This window comes from Mauremys reevesii, linkage group 1, assembly GCF_016161935.1.
Source record: "Mauremys reevesii isolate NIE-2019 linkage group 1, ASM1616193v1, whole genome shotgun sequence".
In the NCBI taxonomy this organism is placed as follows: domain Eukaryota; kingdom Metazoa; phylum Chordata; order Testudines; family Geoemydidae; genus Mauremys; species Mauremys reevesii.
In genome coordinates, this window is record NC_052623.1 from 330,705,674 (window position 1) to 330,729,359 (window position 23,686).

A 23,686-nucleotide genomic window follows, 5' to 3' on the forward strand; every position below is an offset into this window, starting at 1 on the left:
ACTCACCCCAGCCCTCCAACGCAGGGACACCAAACTGAGAGCTGTGCTGACAGTTGAGAAATGAGTGGTGATTGCACTGTGAAAAGTTGCAGTGCGAGATCGCTACCAGTCAGTCAGGAGTCAATTTGGAGTCAGGAAATCCACCACATGAGCAACTGTCATACAAGTGTGCAGGGCCATTAATTGCCTCCTGTTACACAGGACTATGACTCTGGGTAATATGCAGGACATAGTGGATGGTTTTGCTGCAACTGTGTTCCCAAACTGGAGTGGGGTGATAGATGGCACACATCCCTATTTTAGCACCAGACCGTCTTGCTACAGAGAACATCAACAGAAAGGGCTACTTTGCAAGTGCCGGTGGAACACTACCACAATGAATGCATTTTAAAGAACGCAGGACTGTTCAGGAAGCTACAAGCAGGGACTTTCCTGAGTGGCGGATTACCATTGAAAATGTTGATATGCCAAATCAGTGGACATGAGAGACCCAGCATATGCCTTGCTCCCAGGGCTAATTAAGTCTTACACCGGCCACCTCAACAGCACCAAGGAGCACTTGAACTACAGGCTCATCAGGTGGAGAATGACAGTTGAATGTGCCTTTGGTCATTTGAAGAGTCGCCAGTGTTGTCTAATTATGAGATTGGTTATGAGATTGGACCTCAGTGGAAAAAAAATCTCATTAGTTATAGCTGCCTTCCGTGTCCTACAAAGTATCTGTGAAGCAAAGGGGGGAAGTTTCCTCCGAGACGGAGTGGCTCTCTGCTGAATTTGAACTGCCAGATACAGAAGGCTACAAGTAGAACTCAACACCAAGCTATATGGGCTCAGGAAGGCTTTGAAAGAACATTTTAATAGTGAGCCAGAGTAGTGTTACTCCTGGGAGAATTCTGCACCATTGCGTGGGTGCAGAATTCATGCTGTCCGCAGATTTGCTTCCCCACACAAAAATGACTTCTAAGGGGAAGGAAAAGGAAGCCACAAGAGTGGTCACTCACTCCTCCCAAGCACCCCAGAGCAGCCAAAAATCAGCGCAGGGTGGGAGGGAGGTTGGGCCTGTATGCTTGGGGAGATGTCAATTGCTGCTGGGGGGCATGGCTAAGCGAGAGAATGAACGAGAGAAACACTCTGTCCCACTGGCTCACTATTGCGGCGTGCTTGGCATGAAAGAGCAGGGCTTCGGGGTATTTGGAGGCAGGTGTGATGCAGGCTCTGTCCCCTCAGGCAGAGTACAATATAGCAGCCTGCCTGCTTAGTTGTTTCCATTGTTAGTGAATTCCCCCAGGAGCATAAAACAGGTGTAAAAGTTTTAACGCTCCTTTACATTTACAGTAAGGCTCCTTTACACCACTCTGGCAATGACAGTATGGCCTTATACATGCTTCTGGTGCTTTAATGATTAGAACTGGTCTAAATTTTCAGACTGAAAATTTTCCTATCAAAATGTGCTCCACGAACAGTTTACTACTGACCTTTCGAGAAATGATCAGTAGCGAATATATATATTGTGAATTTGATTCCTCAGCCCTCACTTGCTCCTCTGTTGCCTATGATGTAACATAGGCCATATAGCTGCATGTATTTGTTTACTAAAAACTATAAATAAAGGGTCAAACCTAGCTGCATTAGTATTAGAAAAAGGGCATTTGGGGATTTCCGCCAGTGTTCCCTGCTCCCATTCTCCATCCATTGTATTGCAGTTACCTTGCTCTTTTACAGAGCAATAGGAGTCTTTCAAGTCACAGCTGTATGTGCAGGAATATAACATTGCCAATGCACCTATTAATATTGTCTGAGAATTATGTTATGGATCCTGTGATAAAATGAAGTAACAGGAAATTGGTAGGTGATAGACCTGCTCAGCACCAGTTAGCATATACTGTGAATTAAAAGAGAAATTATGTTCCAAAAATAAAAATTTTATTCTTCTGTAACATGAACCAGGCAAATAAACATATTTAGAATGTTATAAAAAACAAAAAAATGAAGGGAACACACTTATGAAGGCAAAAGAGCAGTCATTTCCATTTCAGGTACACATACACCAACCATGTCTTTCATAGATCAGTGTACATGCAGCTGAGATTGTCTTTAATGTCTCCCAGGGTGAAGTGGTAGGAGTAGAGCAGCAGCCCCGATGCCATGTGAAATGGGTTTTTTTGCGGGGGAAAGGGGGTGTTAAAAGGATGTCCAAAACATTGAGTTGTGTCTGGCTTGCAGAGGAAGGTGAGCATGGGATTCTTGGATCTACAGGTCTACCAGAGTCTGCAGCATCTCAGTTTGTTGCCCGAGAACCCCCATTATGTCTTGCTGCATCTCCCTCTCCTTTTCCTGCTTGAACTCCCAGGCCTTTCTCCATGCTGTCTGCAAGGATCATCCTCCAGGCCCTGGTCTCATTCTCTGACGCAACTCAGACTTGCAGCATCTCCTGGAACATGTCATCCTGAGTACTTTTCTTTCTCTTCCTTATTTGACACGGATGTTCCACGAGACACCCTCAAGGCCACAATACCATCAGCTGCAGATACAGCACACAGGAGGTACCACTGTCAGTGTATTCACACCGGAAATCGAAACTTAGGATACTGAACTCACTCCCCTTGATCCCAGAAAGTTGTAAACACTATAGTCTCACTTCTCCTTGGGATTGATACAGCATGGTACCAGTCACAGCACCAGCCATGGTGAGTATGGCCCTCAGGAGTACGAGGGGGGTTGAGAACACAAGGGGAGGGAAAACTCACAGGCATGAGTATGTATATTGTACAGGGCAATGGAACAGAATACTGGCATTGTTTTCCAAAGGTGGTGGTGATTTTAGCTGACCTCACTCCTGAGGGTAACAGAGGCACAAAGAGCACGATGTCCCAGTGCCACCCAGGCCCATATGCTGCTGGCTTGTGTACTGCAATGGTGCCTGCTGAAGTAATCGCTGAGTGGCGTAGGAAAGTGTCCTATCATGACAGAAGATATAAGGCAGACCTCCCCAGATGCCTTTGCCAAAGGATTGCAGAATAACTTCATGAAAGTTTCACTGAGATCTCTATGGAGGATTCACGAGGCATCCTGGTACACAAACTGCTCCGTGTGGTCCCCCTTGCCTAGAGGGGGCTAAAAAGCAGATAGCAACTCTACCTCTCTTGGTTGTTTCACCAGCTCTTCTAGCACACGCAAAAAAGAGTAAATCAATAGCTTTTTCTTCTACTTTGGGGGTTCCATCCCTGTAATTTCAAAGCAAACTGCATACTTACCAGAGGTTCCATCCCTGCATCAGGTTCACCCATGCTGGACCCTCAGGACTTGTTGGACCTTGGTGGAGTCAAAAACATGTTCTGGCTTGCTAGATCCCCTGATCGCTTGCCCCCATACTACTCCTCTTCCACCTCCTCCTACTCTCTATTCACGACAGGGGCCTATGACTCAGGCTCCTCCAAAGTATCCATTGGGCTCTTAGGGGGTAATCTCTGCCGCTGCTCTTTGTAGAAGCAGCTCCACATCAAATGCAGTACACCTGCCGCAGCTCCTTGGCTTTCACACAGCACTGCTGCTGATCACTGTTGTAGCCTCTCTTCTGCATACCCCAAGCAATCTGCTCATAGAGGTCAATGTTTCTACAGCTGGATCGGAGCTGTGGCTGCAAAGCCTCTTCACCCACAAAGCCAGGAGATCCAACACCTCCAGTGTACTCCAGACTAGAGCACATCTGCAATGTGTAGCCGACACAGTCAGCTGGACGGATGCACATAGCAATTGAGAGTTGCTAGGTTTGCTCACAAAGCTGAGAGACCAGAAAAAGGAACTTCAAACATTCGTGGGGCTTTAAAAGGAGTCGCTGCTTGCTGTCCACATGTTCCCTAGGCAGCGGAGCTCACAACAGTGACCTGAGCGGTCACTGTACGGCATTATGGGATAGCTCCTGGAAGCTAGTAACAGTCAACATAAGTAACGCAGTATCTACACTGACACTGTGTCAACCTAACTAAATTGACTATGATTCTACGCTGCTCGGGGAGAGGGTATTAAGTCAGAGTAGCAGGGCAGTTACGCCAGAGGGACCAAAATTTAAAAGTGTAGAACATCCACTGTCAAGAACATAAGAACAGCTATACTGGGTCAGACCAAAGGTCCATCTAGTCCAGTATCCTGTCTTTCGACAGCGGACAATGCCACGTGCCCCAGAGGGAACGAACAGAACAGGTAATCATCAAGTGATCCATCCCCTACCGCCCATTCTCAGCTTCTGGCAAACAGAGGCTAGGGACACCATCCCTGCCCATCATGACTAACAGCCATTGATGAACCCATCCTCCATGAATTTAGCTAGGTCGACATAAGCTACTTTGTGGAGGCCAAACTATTTGGCATTCAACAAGACCCATACATCAATAAAATATGAGAAGTCATTACTATCTTGGGTTAGCTGATCCCTTTGATATGATTTATGACTAAGTGATGTTCAGATTCTCATGTAATCGTAGCTTTTCTATGCACAAACTCCAGTTAACAGACTTAAATTATGTTGGTAATGTTCCAAGTGGCTTTGACATGCTGACTACTCCTCTGATAAGGTGTTCCTTCTGCATATGCTTGAACCCATTAAGGTCACCCAGCAAACAGTGTGACAGTCCTAGATGGTATTTACTTCGCTATCCATAACTTGTAGCTGAACACTTGTCAGCACAGCCCACATAAGATAGGTGAAGAGATTACCAAAAATGCATGCTAACTATTCAAAATGTTTTTACTGGCAAGTGTAAATGGCTAAAACTAGGAGTTTTCTGGTTTAATAGCAAAGACATGACAAATGTATTGGAAATTTTACTTACTTTCTTTAGAATTAAATGCCTTTCAGGAAAAAAGTTTATTAGGAATCATGATACATTCAGAATAATCTCTAGCAACCAAAACTATTTTGCACACTCTCTCTTTTCATTCTATATCATTTTCAGTATTGTCAAAAATTCTTTTCTTATATTTCTCAATCTTATAGCTGTTTATTATAATGACACCTTTGTTCATTACCAAGGAATAACCAAGATGATTAAATGTCTTCTAAAACCAAGGCACTGCAAACATGTTGCCTTAAAATGGAATGATTAAATATGAATTTGATTTAGAGAGTCACAGTAAAAAAAAAAAAGAGAGAGACCATTAGTTTTACTGTCTAATCTATTTATACTGAGTTCTTTGGAGCAGAGACCATGTATTTGTTCAGCATCTAGCATATTTGGGGTCTCAATTCCTGATTAGCGCTTCTAGGCAATAATGCAAGACAGCTATTAATAAAAAAATATTTAATACTAACCAGTATCGACAATGAACAATTATGCTACACTATAGGTTTAATGTATAGCCATTATAAAGTAGCATATGATCAATTATTTTATTAACCAACTGTATGGCTAACTCAGATTTAAGCATCACTGAAAGACTGATGACTCTCTCAGTACTTCATAAGTACATAAGTTTGCATCTGTTGATTTCTGACAATAGGGTCTGCTTCTTTCTCATAGTACTTTAACATAAGCATTCATCTTCTCTTCCATTCCAGTCACACACAAGAGTCTTCACCAGTATCACCTCTCAAAGGCTTCAAACTTCTTATGAGTAGCATTAATTTCCCACAAGTCACATCCATAAATTGCTATGGAAGAATTAAGTTTTTCACCAGCTGAACCTTCATACATTCAAGATGCCATTGTTTTTCCAAACTTTTGTAAAGGAGGCCATGACTGGGAAGACCATTCCTACTCTTCTTCTGATGATTTTTTAGAACAGCATCCAGGGTTGGATATGTATAATTCCAGATACCTCAATTCACCTGTTGCCTCTACAACTGGACTATTGATTATAATGTCCGCTTGCATCCTGTTTGTATTAATCATGTCAACGTGCATGCCTTTCACTTTTGCTTCATTCATTCAGGGATAGTCCACATTCCTCAACCTATCCTTGCAACAAAGCCTGTTGCCAACTCTGTCTACATATCTATTCAAGGGACACCATCGTAGGACCTAATCACATGTGATATATGCTATCATGTGACAGCAATGCCCCTCTGCCATGTACATTTGGCCAAAGAATAAATTAACACAAATCAGACATCAAGAATTATAACATTCAAAAACCTGTTGGAGAACACTTCAACCTCCCTGGACACTCAATTACAGACCGAAAAGTCACAACTCTTCAACAAAACAACAAAAAAGACTCCACCAAGAAACTGCAGACCTGGAATTAATTTGCAAACTAGACACCATTAAATCAGGCTTGAATAAAGACTGGGAGTGGATGGGTCATTACACAAACTAAAAACTATTTCCCCATGATAATTTTTCCCCTACTGTTACTTACACCTTCTTGTCAACTGTTTGAAATGGGCCATCCTGGTTATCACTACAAAAGTTTTTTTTCTCCTGCTGCTAATAGCGTACCTTAATTGATTAGTTGGTATGGCAACCCCCATTTTTTCATGTTCTCTGTATATATCTTCCTACCATATTTTCCACTGCATATATCTGATGTAGTGGGTTTTAGTCCACAAAAGCTTATGCCCAAATAAATTAGTTAGTCTCCAAGGAGCCACAAGTACTCCTCATTCTTATTCCTCACAAACTGTTTTTACAGGCTACATTTGTTGCATTGCATAGGCTGTTGTAGAAAAGAGCACTATGTCAGAGTATCTGAAGTTGATTAAAAAGGTGTCCACCAGCTTTTTCTCGTCTGACAAAACCTTTCAGGCCTCGTCTCAGTGAATTTCTGTGTGAACACTGAAAAGGCTTGGAGGCAGATAAATCAACCCCCGCTGGATCGATCACTACCCGCCAATCTGGAGGGTAGTGTAGACAAGCCCAAGGAAATGGCAGTTTTACTGTTGCCTGTCCCACCTTAATTCTGCCTCCTTGTGCATTTAATTTATGCACTGAATGAAGTAGAGGTCCTGTGGAACAAAAAATGGTGTGTTATTATGTAATTAAAAATTAATTCTGCAACCTTGTATGTATTGCATTTTGATAAAGTGGAACAGACAACTGTAATTTTGGCATTTCCTAACTTATGTGCTTGACTTTGCAAACTAAATCATTTTTTATTTAGCTTCTTAGTATGTAATTTCCTTCTTTTAAATAAAAAGGAAAAAATTGTGTTCAATTATTATTTTGCATGCTGCCAAAAATAGGTATACACATCATTTTTAACCATTTATAACATGACTAAATCTGAATGGAATTTCATAGGGCAAAGAAAACATATTCCTGTAGGCCTAAGGTTCTCCTTGCTGAACTTCAAAAGGCTACTGAAAATAGTGGAGGTGTTTGTACATCTCATAAAAAGGTCACAAGAAACTTTTAATAGAAAGTGTTAGGCAATCTATAGGGATCACAACCAGCTCCTTCTAGATCACGTGTCTTTTATAGAAAACGCCTAACATTTCTTACAGTAACAAAAACTAAAATCCAATTAACTTTATAGTCTTTGAAATTATGAGGCAATTTTACTAGTCTTCCACTTCATGAGATCCCTTCTTTTGTTCACATTTGTGCTCAGAGATAAGAGAAAGAGAGGCCATATTTAGATGAAATTTAGAATCATCTTCTGCATTTTATACATCAGTATCTGCAACAGTTTCTACAAAGATATTTTGGCATTCACACAGAGTATTATTATTATATTAATCTCAGACAAATTCAGTAGCAAAGTCCAGGAAAAGTGATAATATAAAATACTCTGAGTTAGTTTTTAAAGGAATAAGTTAATTTTTCTTGTCTAATACATAATTTCCACATCCAGCCTTTGACTGATCTTCCATGACCTTTCTGCCACCTTCACTGTAGTTCTAATCATCCTCTGGATCAGTCACAATTCTATGAAATCCCCATATGTGCGAGTATGGCACCAGTGTGAGCAACACAGAAGCAGCCTGGCCCAATAGATGGAATACTGAATTGGGAAGCAAACCTACGGGATTGAAATTTGTCTCTGCTACTAATTCACTATGTGATCTTGGGCAAATTCGTTCTCTCTCTCCCCCCCTATATTTTGCCATCTATAAAACAGAGATAATAATGCTCACCCACTTTATGAAGTACTGTGAGATATACAAAGGAAGTTGTTATTATGGATTATTACTACTATTTCCATGTAGACAGCACCTGGCTTAGTTCATCAAGAATATCAGAAGGTCCAATTCTTCCCCATAGAATTTGTACCTATAGGTAGCACAAGTAGACATCTTCTTGGATGTGTTTATTCTGTAAATGGCTTAACCCTCAGATTATATGTAGGAGGATAAAAACTACAGAAAAAAATAGGAAGGACAGAAGAAGGCTATTATTTGGAACAATGTCAAATTTCACTCGCTTCTTAAACAATTATCTCCAACTTAAAATGCCAAGCCAGTATTATCAGATGTACACTTGTACCTGTGGGTGGAGTCATGTCTTTTTTTTTAAATCAAAATAACTAAATCTGCAATTAATGTGTGATAATTTACACTTGGAGTGTTTGCTTCACACCTTGTTCGCAAATATGCCACAAGTACATTTATCATTTCATAATGATTTAATGAACTTAAGTTTTTCAAACTCTGATCTTATAAAAGATTTTATAAAAACAAAGCAATACTTTTAACCACTAGACATCCACTCATTCCTCACACTCACTCTTAAGGGCTTACCATTTTATATAATTATTCCATTTGGATAAGTATAAACCACCACATTCATCCAAATTAATCTACCTCACATTAAAGATGTCACTTCTTCCAAAGTAAACCACTGGCTGCCTTGACAAAACCCCATCAGTGCATTTTCAGAGTGCTAATGACATTAGAATCAAAGGTATGTGGATTAACTTACAAATCAAACCGCAGGTTCTCTCTTTCTTCAAAAAAGTAGTCCATGATGAATTTTCTTACAAAATCTGGATTTAAAGTATTGTCAATTACTTCTGTTCTTCCAAACTGTAAAAGAAAAATAATAGCTTATGGCAAGCATAAGATCCTGTTATAAGAAGTTACATATCTGTATCACAGCATATAGATCCTGGAACAGAAACATGCAAGAGACATGAGGTAGGACGCAGCAAAGGTCTCTCCTGGAACAGAGATTTTGCAAGGAGAGGATCATGTCCACATAAAAACCACCAGGAAAGTAAGAAGAGACTGCCAGAAGCCCACTCATTCCAGCATGAACAACAGCATGTGCCCATCCCCAGTCTATAGACTGGAACTTCCAAAGACAGCACTTCCTTCAGTCAAGACATTGAAGCTACAACAAACAACAGTTTCCCACCAAACTTAGAAAAACTACTCCCCACCATAAACATTAGTTACATTAACTCTTCCCAATTTGACACACTTTAGTCCCTAGAAATCAAAGAATCATAGCAAGATAGGACTGGAAGGGATCTCAAGAGATCATATAGTTCATCTTCCCCCACCCCAGCCCACCCCACTCTCCTGGAGACTGACGTGTTTATTTAACCTGTTCTTAAAAATGTCCAGTGACAGGGATTGTACAACCTCCCTAAGTAATCTCTTCCAGTGTTTTATTATCCTTATAGTAATAAAGTTTCTCCTAATATCTAACTTAAATCACCCTTGCTGCAACTAAACAGATGACTTCTTGTCCTACCCTCAATGGACATGGGAGAAAGTGTATACTCCCCCCGTGCAGTAATTGAGTCTTCGAGATGTGTCCCTATGGATGCTCCACTTTAAGTGCGCTTAGGCACCCTGCACCTTTGATTATAGATTTCTCATAGCAGCATCTATTCTGCCCGCACATGCATATTACTCAGTCTCATGGTCCGTATTGTTATATAGCACAGAGTGGGTGAACTGCCTTCAGTTCCTTCTCTACCATGAAGCTCCATATCAGAGAATTCCAAAGCAGAAGGGAATGAGGGCAAGTGGCAGAGCACCCATAGGGGGACACATTTCAAAGAACAATAGTTACTGCATGGTGTAAGTAACCATTTCTTCTTCTTTTTCTTCGAGTAAGGTCCCTATGGGTGCTCCACTCTAGGTGACTACCAAGCAAAGTTCCCTTTAAGGAGAAGGGGGCTTCGAAGTCATGTCCAGTACCGAAGAAAATACAGCCGAATCACGAGTTATTGCATAATGCTCACCAAAAGGTATGTACAGGGGCCCAAGGGTCAAGGTGGATTATTGAAGTATTAAGTTGTAGGCCCAATTTGAGAAAGAGATCTATGGCTGCACAAGTTGCCTGTGATGTTAGGTACAGGAAGCAGCCTTTCAGAAAGTTAACAGGAAAGGAAATGTGAGCAGATGAAGCTGTATGAAGAATGTCAAGCAGCTTCTGATGTGATTCTTTAACCTACTGAAGAAGGATTTACAAAGAATCCGCAACCATCTTGATAAGGTCCTGGAACTGTTTAAAATAGTCAGCCAGGGATGGTGAAGCGGTATGACCACTTAATCTGGGCATGGAGAAGAGATGCTGGCTAGTGGAGAGATCTCTTCATCAGCCCTAGTTTCCTGTTCCTCAAAGGTTTCTTCCTGAGCTTCTGGTCTCCTGGAGAGAGAGGGTGATGAAAAGTTGTCTACCTCTGACAGATGGTATTCGAGGCCCTAGAGAATTGCCGGTGACAGGCCGCTTAGGGATCCCAATTCCCAGCATGGCCAAAGAAGTGGCAAATATGGCATGGGTGGAGGAATACATTAGTGTTTGTACCAGCAAGATGGTGGTTGTGGACATCTCTCATGACTGAGATCAACTTCCTCAGAGACCTATGGAAAAGAGCCTCTATAGGAATGGAGTGGAGAGCCTCAGACAGATATTTGAGAAACGAAGACAAGATCTTCATCAGAAACCTCCTTTTCCAAGTCACTGTGAAGTGGTGGAGCAGCAGAAGAAATTTGAGGTACAATCATCAGTACCAGCCAGGTGTCCAGGAATCTGGAGATCCTAGGTACAGAGAACAGATCAGAACTGAGCAATGATGAGTCAGGTGTCTCAGACACAGCCAGGTCTAGGGGAAAATGAAACTCCTGCAGTACTATATCCGTGGCTTGAACCAAAGTGATAATGGCGGAGAGAGTTGACGGTACTATGAATCTCAACCACTCCAAGGGGAGACCTCCAGATGAAGCCCAATTGGACATCTTCGGTACTGAGTGAGAAGAGGTACTGCTCTTCTTGCTGCCTTGATCCGTTGACAGTACCAAATAACCTCTCAGAGCCTGGGACTTCATAGTCTTTAGGCTTAATCATGCCCTCAGTACCTGAGGAACCAGCAGTCTCGTAAGTACCAGATTGGAGAGCAGTGGGTGCTGAAGGGGCTGGAGTCATCGGAGACAGTGACTTCCTTTTGAGGAAGATTCCCTATCTGGAGAACTTGAGGGACCGTCTTTGGGAGTCTTATGAGAGAAGAATCTTGGATATTCCTCTTAGATATCCTTGAGGAGTGCAGTTTGGAGACAGTGGAGGAAACGGACTTATTCAGAGACCAGCCAACAGGGGTTGTTCCCCTGGCTAGGGTCAGAGGCCAGGCACAGTGAGCTCTCCATCATGAGGAGTTGAAGTTTGAGCTTCCTGTTTTTTCTGGCTCTAGATTTTAAATGCCAGACAGAAGTTGCATTTTGGAGAAATATGAGATTCCCCAAGCAACAGACACACTGGGATTGCCAGTCACTCACCGGGAATGCCTCCAGGCATGACAAGCTATGTCACCGGGATTACCTCCTGGCATGACAGGCAATGTTTGAAAGCAGGAAAACCAGGCATGCCTTTCCAGTAAAGTAAAAACTCCCAGTAGGGGAGAAACTTAAAAAAAAAAAAAATCCAAAAACTTTTTAGAAACTACTACTAAGAGCAACTATAATTAACTACTAAAAGAGCTAAGGGGACACAACTGAGTAAAACTCAATGCAGACAACTGCTAAGGTTCCGTCTCAGATGAGTGGCTAAGAAGGAACTGAGAGTAGTTTGCTTGCACAGTGCACTGTATCAGCATACAACACGAGACTGAGTAACACGTCTATGTGGGCCAAATGGACACTTATATGCAGAATCTCTGATCAAAGGAGCCTGGAGTGCAAGTGCACCCAGAATGGAGCACCTATAGGAACACTATTCAAAGAAGAAACTAATCACAGTCCTCTTTATAACAAACTTCTATATATTTGAAGATTTTTCATGACCCCCCAACCAGACTTATCTCTAGAATAAATATGCCCAGTTCTTTCAACCGTTCCTCTAAAGCAGGGGTTCTCAAAACTTCATTGTACCTCAACCCCCATCTGACAACAAAAATTACCACGACCTCAGAAGGGGGGACCGAAGCCTGAGCCCTGAGCTGCAGGCAGGGGACCCAAAGCCAAAGTCTGAGACCCACTGCCCTGGGGAGGAGGGGGCCACAAAGCCAAAGTCCAAGCCCAAGGGCTTCAGCCCCAGGCAGGGGGCCTGTAACTGAGCCCTGCCTTCCAGGGCTGAAGCCCTTGGGCTTCGGCATGGGCGGTGGGGCTCAGGCTGCGGCTCCAGTCCCCAGCAACTCTAAGCCAGCCCTGGTGACCCCATTAAAATGGGGTTGCAACTCACTTTGGGGTCCTGGCCCACAGGTTGAGAACCGCTGCTCTAAGGTCATGTTTTCTAAACCTCTTATTTTGTTGGTCCTCTCTGCACTCTCTCCAATTTGGCCACATCTTTTTTTAAAGTGTGGTGCCAAAAACAGGAAACAGTACTCCAGCTGAGGCCTCACCACTGCAGAGTAGAGCAAAACAATTACATCCTTTGTCTTACGTACAACACTCCTGTAAATATATCTCAGAATGATATATGACTCTTTTGCAACAATATCACACTGTTGATTCACGCAAATTTACAACCCACAATAACCCACAGATTATTTTTCTGCAGTACTACTACCTAGCCAGTTATTTGTGATTTTAATTTTTTCTTCCTTTGCTTCCTAAGTACAATACTTTGCATTTATCTTTACTGAATTTCATCCTATTGATTTTAGGCCAATTCTCTAAATTATCAAAGTCATTTTGAATTCTAATCCTGTTCTCTAAAGTGATTGCAACCCCTCCCAGCTTGGAGCCTGTGATAAATAAAGTTGGGGGACAGCTCCCTTTGATGGACATCCAGCCAGCCAGCTAGCTGTAAAATCCCTCTTGGTAGATGTTCTTTACTTGCTTTACCTGTAAAGGGTTAAAAAGTCCCCCAGCTAAAGGGGGGGCGGGGGGAAGTTGGCACCTAACCAAAAGATCCAGTGGGAAGGCTAGAACTTTTTAAAATGGGGAAAGAAACTTTCCCTTTCTCTGCTATTCTCTGGGCTGGAGGGACAAAGCAGCCATGCTACAAGTAGCTTAAGCCCGGCATGATCATAAATCATCAGATCATACCTAGAACTACTTATCTGAACTCCAAATGTGTAAGTAGATCAGAATGTTTAGCTAGATGCTTTTTAAGAACAGGATTGGATTTTTGGAGTCCTAAGAGGTTTGTGCATGTTGTGTGACTAGCTGATAGCCACAGCTAATTTCCTTTGTTTTTGGGGGTGTGTGTGTGTGTGTGTGTGTGTGTGTGTGTGTGTGTGTGTGTGTGTGTGTGTGTGTGTGTGTGTGTGTGTGTGTGTGTGTGTGTGTGTGTGTGTGTGTGTGTACACCCACCCCACAGGGAGGAATTCCAAAGTGCTCCTTCCTGGGTTCAAAGGGTTTGGTGTTTTTTTTTTTGCATTTTAGGTGGTGGCAGTGTTTACCAAGCCAAGGTCAGAAAAAAGCTATAACCTTGGGAGTGTAATACAAGCCTGGAGTGGCAAGTATTAATTTTTAAAATCCTTGTGGCCCCCACTTCTGCACTCGGAGTGACAGAGTGGGGATTCAGCCTTGACAGAGCCATCCACAGATTTTATAAGCATACACCTATGGAATGATTTTTTCTTGACAAATCCACATTGGCTCTTACTTATCACTTTATCTTCTAGGTTTGAATAAAATGATTTAAGTTTGTTCCAGTATCTTTCCAGGTATCGAAGTTAGACTGAATGGTCTGTATTCCCTGGGTGCTCATTTTTCCCTTTTTTGAACATAGTTAATATGTTTGCACTGCTCCAGTTTTCTGGGACTTCACCGATCCTCAAGAGTTCACAAAAATAATAGCTAATGGGTCAGATCAGTTTGGCTACTTCCTTAAGTATTCTGCCGTGAAGTTCATCAGGTCCCACTGTCTTGAAGATATCTGATTTATCTAAACATTCTTTAACCTATTATTTCACTATTCTGCCCAGAGATCCCCTCCCCATTATGGTTAATATTGTGTTAAACATCTGGTCACACTTAACCTTTTTAGTGAAGCCTGAAGCAAAAGAGGCATTAATGCACTTCAGCCTTTGCTGTATCATTCATTATTTGCTTCCTTCCCTTAAGTAACAGACCTAACTTTACCTCTCTTTTACTTCTATTGCACTTACAAAACCTCTTCTTCTTGCCTTTTATGTCCCTTGCTAGGTGTAACTCATTTTGTGCCAAAGCCTTTTGATTTCATCTCTAAACACTCGTGCTATTCTTTTATACTCATCCTTATCAATCTGTTCTTTGTCCAGGATTCCTTTTAATTGTCATGTTATTAATAGAGCTCCTGATGCAGCCCTATGGGTCTCTTGTTATTTTTATCTTTCCTTTGCATCAGGATAGTTTGCTCTTGTGTAATATGGTCTCTTTTAGAAACTGCCATCTCTCCTGAATGTAGAATACCAAGCAAAAAGTTACACAAAATGCCCATTTCACTGGTAACTTCATCCACTTTCAGACCTGGAGGCCCTGCCGTTAGAAACATACGGCTCCATCATTATCCAATTATCTCTTGCCCCTATATTCTTTTGATGCATCCATTAAAAACGAAAAGACTCATTGCTTTCACCTTTCTGTATAATGGGGCTTTGACTCCCTCCCCATAAGAAGAGCCTGATCCTCCTTTTAGCCGAAAAAATATAGGTTTACAATAAATTGTATTTGGTTTGGATGAGAAGCTTTTGATTCAGTTTCAAATTCACAATGTTAAGGATATAAAATACAGGTTACAGAACTCATGCTTTTATTTTGTTTCATGCGTTTGCTTTTCTTCTTTAAATACATTATTTTTCAAGATTTGGTTAAAAAAAATCTGAAACTAACAAGGGAGGTGTGAGAGTGGGAGCATCCACAGGGACATCACTTGAAGTAAAGGGTAAGTTTCTCTGGATGGGTGGCTGGAAGTAAGGTTAGGAAGGTACTGGAATAAGAGAAAGGGATACATAGAGGTAGTGGAACTTGGTGTCTAGGAATAGTTGAAGTTACAGACATAGGACGGGGGGAGGGAGAGAGAAAGGGTGCTGATTATTGTATTAGTCAGAGCTGTAAACCAGTAATGAGGCAGCAAAGGCCCAAAGGGTCTCAGAGACTTCAAAGCAGAGTACAGCACAGCTCTGAAAAGCCACAGAGTCCTGTGGCACCTTATAGACTAACAGACGTATTGCATGACATGCATCCGACGAAGTGGGTATTCATCCACGAAAGCTCATGCTCCAATACGTCTGTTAGTCTATGAGGTGCCACAGGACTCTTTGCTGCTTTTACAGATCCAGACTAACACGGCTACCCCTCTGATATCTGAAAAGCCAGTGGCTCAGCCTTCCACCGACCCTTCATGGTGACAGGCCTATACCTAGCATAAGGAAACTAAGCCAATTGAAACAGGGGGAGCCTCTTGGTTCACAGCCTTTGACAACACAAACGTTACTACTATTAATGGGAACAGATCCAAACATTTATATTTTATTTAACAAACTAGCAGAAAAGAATGAAACAAGCAATTCTTTTAAAAAAGAGGCTTCAACAAAGTGGTACACCAGCTTTTCACAACAGAGAAGCTCTTCTAATGATGTTTGAAAGGAATTACTGATTGCAGCATTAGTAGCTCTTCAGTTATAGGCTCGAAACAGCTTAGAGAATTCCTATCTGGTCACTAGAGCATGAATGCAAGATTTGTTTTCTGTAATAGCCTGTAGCTTTAAAAATTATAATTTTGAGATTCAGAATGAATCATTTAAAAACACATTTCTAAATCAATAGGATAAGATATTTCCCCTTATTGCTGTTAATGAATTTAGTGATGAAAGGTACAGAATTATCAGTCCTGCAAAAGGAAGTCCTCTAATTGGAGAGCCGGTACAACACAAGCAACACCGTTGTTTTCCCTCACTGTTATATCAATGTATCTCTGCTTTGACTAGGAGGTTAAGACAGGAATCCAATTTCTACATCCACTGAATGCCTAGCCTCTTTGCTAAGAGCGCCAACAAGTGTACAGTACTACATGTAAGTGATGTTGACATCTGTCCCCTAGAAAATGAACTGAGACCACTAACTTATTTAGAGCAGGGCAATGAACAGCTGTAAAGTAGTAACTTATTTCAGTCATTACCACCTGAGATGATTCCAACTTCTGATACAACAATGAAATGTTTCTTCTTCCCATTTAGAATCTGGAGGCACCCAGGCACCATACTTAAGAACTCTAACACATGACTACTGTAAAGTACCAGTAGGCCAAATCTGAGAAGTAAAACCATTAATAATAGAGACAAAAACTGTCAGTGCTCTATTCTCCTCCTCCCTCCAACTTCCTCCTCCTGCCCCTCCCCTTCAGGGTGACCAGATGTCCCGATTTTATAGGGACAGTCCCGATATTTGGAGCTTTTTCTTATATAGGCTCCTATTACCCCTCACCCCCATCCCGATTTTTCATGCTTGCTATCTGGTCAGCTTACTCCCCTTCCCAAATGGCCTTTGCAAACCTGGCTAGCCTGCTCCATATTTTAAAAAAATAAAATTGGTTTTATTTATGGTGGAGGGAAAGATGGGACACTCACCTTTCTTCTTAAAATGAATGTAACCATTTTTAAATGTAAAACAAGCTATATATACACACACAAGAGTTCAAAATAAAGTGATCCTAATTTTTTGGCATTTTTCCTGCACTTTTGAGAGTTTGACTTCTTTTGCATAGCAATCAACCAACTAATCATGATTTTTCCTTTTTTTTTGGCCATGACACACACACAACCACACTTAGTTTAAAAAAATATATACACAGATATATATTTAAAAAAAAAAACACCTTACCTCTCTCCATTCTTTGCTTCCAATACCTTGTGTATACAAAACACATACTGTGAAAAGAAGAAATGCTCAGTCATTTTCATAATTTCTTTTAACATTCTTACATTAAATGAATCTGTTTTGGGAAGTCTTACATTGCTGTTGAAGTTACTAGCTAGGACAATCAAATATCAAATGCTTGCACTCAGTTCTTAATACTCCTATGCTAATAGGAGAAAATATGGACAATAAGCCTGGAAATAGGATGGCCATAAAGTGGGCTGTAATACTTACTTGCTAAAAGTCAAGCAGTCACTTGACAATCCTTAGATGTAAAATTGGATAAAAGCAAAATTTCATTAAAATCAGACTGAAGTATTGGTCTGACTATCCTAGTTAATCTAAATCATAAGTACTCTAAAAATACACTGTCTTCACGAGATGAGAATTAAAAGAGAAACAAATAGGGACCCACATAGGAAAGAGAGAGAAAATAGGGTGGGAGAGAAAAAACTACCAGTGCCTTTTTTCCCCCCTTAGATCTGCTCCAAAATATACAAAAGAAAGATATAATATGTTGTATATCGATACTTTTTAACGAATATTCCCACAAACAAAATCTTTGTTTAAAACCAGTTAATGTTGCCCGAATGACATATCCACCCAATACAAGCCTTAAAAAAGGCAACACCATAATAAAGTACATTTATGAGCTGTTACTAAATGCCCACACAGAATATTTCCACTTTTAGCAACAGACTTCACACCGCTGCCTCCTCCCAAAAAAAGAACTCCCTTTGCTTCCAACAGATATAATGTGGTTTGGGGTTTTTTTGTTTCTTTTTTTTTTTTTTTTTTAATCTTACTCTCCAGCTTCATCTCAGGAGCTGAGAGCAGGAAAACTCGGACCTGGAGGTACAAAAAAATCAGGAGTTCTCTGCACTTCTGTAATATAGTTAATAGCAACAGTTTTCCAATACCTGTATAAACTTGATTAGGGCAATCAACTCATTCACATCAAAAAGCCATTATAGATAATCTTTTGTTCACTACATGTGAATCTTGCACAACGTGTAAGCCAGCAACCTAACACAGTACCAAATCCCGCTTCTGAATAATGCTGATCTAGGTCTGCCATAAATTGTTGTTTTCTGACAGATTAGTCTCCTGCTCCAATACATTTTTAATCTAATTTTTGGAGGAAAAAAAAACAAAAACACTTTGGGTTGCAGTCTTTAGTGACAAAGGGTAAGTGCCCAATTCCACTCCCACTGGAGTTAAAGGGAATCACCCTACTGACTTCAGTGGAAACAGGGTCAAGCCCTAAACCGGATTTTCTTTCTACTCTAAAAGATACTTTGCTCCATACCAAATTTGCACTGGTCTGTAGTTAACAGAAAGAAGGTAAAACCAAATCCCAGGAACACAGAAGATAGCATGCCAGTGCAGAATCAATATGGGTGGGTTAAAATGGAGAGTTGGAAATAGTTTATACCCAATGGGGGAAAAACAATAAAACCAAAATTAAATAATACCAAGACAAGATCATCATATTCTATGGAGGATGAAGTTTATATTAAGGAAGAACGGGAGTGGGGGAGCATCTATCATTTGGGGGTGAATTTTTAAATGATTTTTTTTATTTAAATTGGAACCATCAAGTTGTGTACTATGATTTTTATTAAACTAATCATCTTCCTCTATCCTCCTTCCATCCTATTCTTGTACTCAGTCTTTAGGTCTTGTCTTAATTTAGACTGTAAACTCTTCATGGCAAGGAATGTGTCAATTTGTGTATGTTTATAATAATGCCGAAAACAAACAATGGTGCGCCAGAGCTAACAAATAATAATAAATGATAATAATGAGAGGTTATTTACCAATAACTATTGTTTGTGTGTTGCCTCTGTGTATTCAAAATTGTGAGATATGACATCTTTAGAGTCAAGCAAAGGAAAGGCCTTGGAAAGGTGTCATCCCCTTACTCTATTTAAGGAGAGACAGCCTCAGTTCCTTCTCCCTAACTGCCAGTCCTAATATTCTACAGAACTCTGAGGTAGAGAGTAAGGTTAGCAGGTACTGGGACTACACCCAAGCAACTTTTGAAGAACAACAGCTATTGGTAAGTAAAAAACGGTTACTTACCTCTTGTTCTTCGAGATGTCTTGTTCATGTCCATTCCAATAGGTCTCTGTGAACACCACGTGCACGATCGCCGGAAAGCTTTTCCCCTAGCGGTACCCGTCGGGTCGGCTGTGGAGACCCCTAGAGTGGCGCCTTCATGGCGGTGTATATATATGTCCCTACCGACCCGCCGCCTGCTCAGTTCCTTCTTGCTGGAATACTCCGACAGCAGGGAGACAGGCGGGATTTGGAATGGACATGATCAACACATCTCAAAGAACAGTTACGAGAGTAAGTATTCTCTCTATCCCTCCCCCGCTATTAGGGGGGAGGGATAGCTCAGTGGTTTGAGCATTGGCCTGCTAAACCCAGGGTTGTGAGTTCAATCCTTGAGGGGGCCACCTAGGGATCTGGGGCAAAAATTGGTCCTGCTAGTGAAGGCAGGGGGCTGGACTCGATGACCTTTCAAGGTCCCTTCCAGTTCTAGGAGATTGGTATATCTCCAATTATTACCTTATTACCTTAAGTAACCGTTTTTTCTTCAAGTGATTGCTCATGTGCATTCCAATAGGTGACTTCCAAGCAGTTACCCCGCGGGAGGGATCGGAGTTCACATAATCGCCAAGTGTAGGACTGCCCTACCAAACCCAGCATCATCTCTCGCCTGCTGGATGATGGCGTAGCGGGAAATGAAGGCGTGAACTGAAGACCAGGTCGCCGCCTTGCAGATGTCCTGGATAGGGACCTGCACCAGGAAAGCTGCGGACGCCGCCTGTGCTATGGTAGAGTGCGCCGTAATCGGAGGGGCTGGAACTCTGGCCAGGTTATAGAAAGTCCTGATGCAGGACATGATCCATGACGAGATGCGCTGGGATGAGATCGGGAGCCCCCTCATTCTTTCTGCGATAGCAATAAAGAGCTGCAGTGACTTACAAAATGGCTTTGTGCATTCAATGTAAAATGCTAAGGCACGTCTAACATCCAAGAAATGGAACATGTGCTCCCTGTTAGTGGCATGGGGTTTAGGAAAGAATACAGGTAAGAATATATCCTGGTTCACATGAAATTGGGAGACAACCTTAGGCAGGAACACAAGGTGGTGGGGTAGCTGCTCCTTGTCTTTATAAAATACTGTATAAGGCAGTTCGGAGGTCAGTTCCCTGAGTTCGAATATCCTTCTAGCGGAGGTTATAGCCACCAGAAAAGCCACCTTCCAGGAAAGGTAGGAGAGAGGGCAGGTAGTCAGAGGCTCAAAGAGGGGGAGGGGGAGGGCATGAGTGAGGACAGGACCAGGTTGAGGTCCCAAGAGGGAACAGGCCGACGTACTGGAGGACAAAGTTTGTCCAGGCCCTTAAGAAACCTGCCCACCATGGGGTTACCAAATACTAAGCCACCCGCCGTTCCCGGGTGAAAAGCCAAAATGGCCGCAAGGTGTACCCTCAGGGATGATATGCTATCCCTTGGTGCTTGAGATATAAAAAAAGATAGTCCAAAATTAGGGGAATTGGGGCTGATTTTGACTCAGTTCCCTTTTGTCAAGACCAAATGGAGAAACGCTTCCACTTAGCCAGGTAAGTGGCTTGCGTGGAGGGTTTCCTACCTCACTGAGTGTGAGCATTGAAACTCAAGAGGGTTCGGCCATGGAGTTTTCACGCCATGAGGTGGAGGGACTCCAGGTTGGGGTGTTGCAGACAGCCATGGTCCTGCGTGAATAGGGTCGGAGAGAGAGGGAGCACTACTGGTCTGTCCACTGAGAGGTTCAGTAACATGGTGAACCAGTGCTGGCGAGGTCACGCTGGCGCTATAAGGATCAGGGAAGCCCTGTCCTGACGAGTCTTGAGGAGCACTATGTGTATGAGGGGGAATGGAGGGAACGTGTACAGCAGGTGACCCGTCCATGATAAGTGAAAGGCATCCGCAGTGGAGCCTGGGCTGTGGCTCAGGAAGGAGTAGAATCTCTGGCACTTCCTGTTGCTCCATGTCGCAAACAGGTCCATGTGGGGAGAGCCCCACCTCTGGAAAATCGAGTGAGCGATATCCGGTCTGAGGGACCATTAGTGTCCATGGAACGAGCGACTGAGGCGGTCCTTCAGCTTGTTCTGCACCCCCGGAAGGTGCAACGCCTGCAGGTGTATGGAGCGGGCGATACAGAAGTCCCACAGCACGAGGGCTTCCCGACAGAGGGGAGAGAAGCGAGCACTCCCGTTTGTTTATACAGAACATGGCTGCAGTATTGTCCGTGAGCACTGATACGCACGAGCCCTGAAGACGGGCCTGAAATGCCTGGCATGCCAGGCGAACCGCCCTCAGCCCCCTCACGTTGATGTGCAGCGATAGCTCTGCATGGGACCAGAGGCCCTGCATGGGTTCTGGTATTGCACAGATGCTCTCTCCAACCGAGTGCTGAGGCATCCGTGACCAGGGAAAGTGTGGGTTGAGGTTTTGCAAAGGGTACTCCTGCACAAACCAGCTGTGGTTGCAGCCACCAGTGGAGAGAGTGGAGTATGCGAGGCAGAAGGGTCACTATTGAGTCCAATGGGTCCCTGGCCTATCTGTGCACCTGCGCTAACCATGCCTGGAGGGGCTGCAGGCGCAGCCTGGCATGCTGTACCATGTATGTACAGACCACCATGTGCCCCAATAGTCTCATACAATTTCTCGCCATGGTTGTGGGGAAGTGGAGCAGGGTCTGGATAATGTCCGTGAGCACTCTGAAACGCAGTTCCGGAAGGAATGCCCTCGTGGAGTCCAAGAGAGCACCAATGAACTCTATCCTTTGTGTGGGGGTCAGCGTGGACTTGGGCTCGTTCAATATAAGACCCAGCCTGTGAAACATAGTCCGGTCCAGGGACACGTGCTCTGCTACCTGTGCTTGGGACTCGGCCTTGATGAGCCAGTCATCCAAATATGGGAATACCTGCACCTGGCGCCTGCGGAGGGAGGCCACTACTACCGCCATACACTTGGTGAACACCTGGGGGGCCGTTGACAGGCCAAATGGGGGTAGTCTGAACTGGTAGTGCCAGCCACTGACCACGAATCTGAGAAAGCATCTGTGGGCTGGGATAATAGCAATGTGAAAATACGTGTCCTTCAAGCTGAGGGTGGCGTACCAGTCTCCCGGCTCCAGGGAAGGAATGATGGCGGCCAGAGAAACCATGCAAAACTTCATCTTTTTTATGAAAGTGTTGAAATCTCATAGGTCCAGGATAGGCTGAAGCCTGCCTTTAGCCTTGGGGATGAGGAACTAGCAGTAGTAGATCCCCTAGCCCCTGAATTCCTAAGGAACCTCCTCCATTGCCCCTAAACCTAGGAGCGATTGCACCTCTTGTAAAAGGAGTTGCTCATGAGAGAGGACCCTGAAGAGGGATAGGGAAGGGGGGTGGGAGGGAACAGAACTGGATAGAATATCCCACCCCCACCATGCTGAGGAGCCAGTGGTCTGACGTGATCTGAGACCAAGCACAGTAGAAGCGGGAGAGTCCATTCACAAAGAGGGGGGAAGGATCCAAGATGGCAACTGGTGCGCTGTCCTTGGGCGCATCTTCAAAAGTTGGGCTTGGGGCCGGGGGGCTGTTTGGTTGAACACTGGCCTTGGCTCTAGGAGGATTGAGGTGGGTGCCTCCTATTATTTCTGCCCCTCCTCCTAGGGGGATCTCGCCGAGGAGGCCCCGGATAGAAGTGGGATGGGGGCTGAGGTCTAAATGGCTTTCTCTGAGGTGCTGGGGTGTGTAGCCCCAGAGACGTAAGAGTCACCCGAGAGTCCTTCAGACTGTGCGGGCGCGTGTCCATGTTTTGGGCGAACAGGCCTTCACAGTCAAAGGGGAGGTCCTGTATAGTGTTCTGGACCTCTGGCGGGATACCTGAAACCTGTAGCCATGCACTGTGCCTCATTGCTATTGTGGTGGCCATGGTTTGAGCCATAGAGTCCACTGCGCCCAGGGCTGCCTGAAGGGCAGTCCGAGATACTACTCTATCCTCCTCAAGGAGCGCACCAAACTCCTTGTGTGAATCAGCCGGGATTAACTCCTGGAACTTAACCAACGAGCTCCAGGAATTAAAAGCATATTGGCTAAGTACTGCCTGCTGATTCGCTACCCGAAGCGAAAGCCCACCAGTCGAATAGACTTTACGGCCAAAGAGATCCAGTTTCTTGGTGTTACGTGACTTATGTGCGGAGCCTGGTTGTCCTTGTCGCTCCTTGTGTTTTGCCGCATCAACCACCAAAGTCCCCGGTTCGGGGTGGGTAAAAAAGGTGCTCATAGCCCTTTTGCAGCACAAAAGTAGAGTCCCTCGATCCCTTTAACCGTTGGTGGTATAGAGGCTGGGGTTTGCCAGAGCACCTTCGCAGTGTTCTGAATTGTCCTCATCAGGGGCAAGGCCACTCTAGAAGGACCCTCGGGAGTGAGGATGTCCACCATCGGATCTGAATGCTCCATAAACTTCCTCTGCCTG

At 43.4% G+C, this 23,686-nt stretch overlaps 1 protein-coding gene across 17 annotated transcripts in view; it reads right to left on the reverse strand.

The window, feature by feature from the left end:
- Nucleotides 1-23,686, reverse strand: part of CPNE8 (copine 8) — a 240,245-nt gene that overhangs the window by 180,883 nt on the left and 35,676 nt on the right. For all 17 annotated transcript variants that reach the window (XR_005591486.1, XR_005591495.1, XR_005591489.1 and 14 more), the window contains exons 3-4: nt 17,132-17,178; nt 8,859-8,962 (exon numbers count right to left, since the gene is read on the reverse strand). Coding sequence is in view for 11 of the 17 variants with exons in the window: in XM_039515855.1 (XP_039371789.1) it covers nt 8,859-8,962; nt 17,132-17,178 (151 nt within the window). In the remaining 6 variants the exon portion in view is untranslated. The remainder of the gene's footprint in view (nt 1-8,858; nt 8,963-17,131; nt 17,179-23,686) is intronic.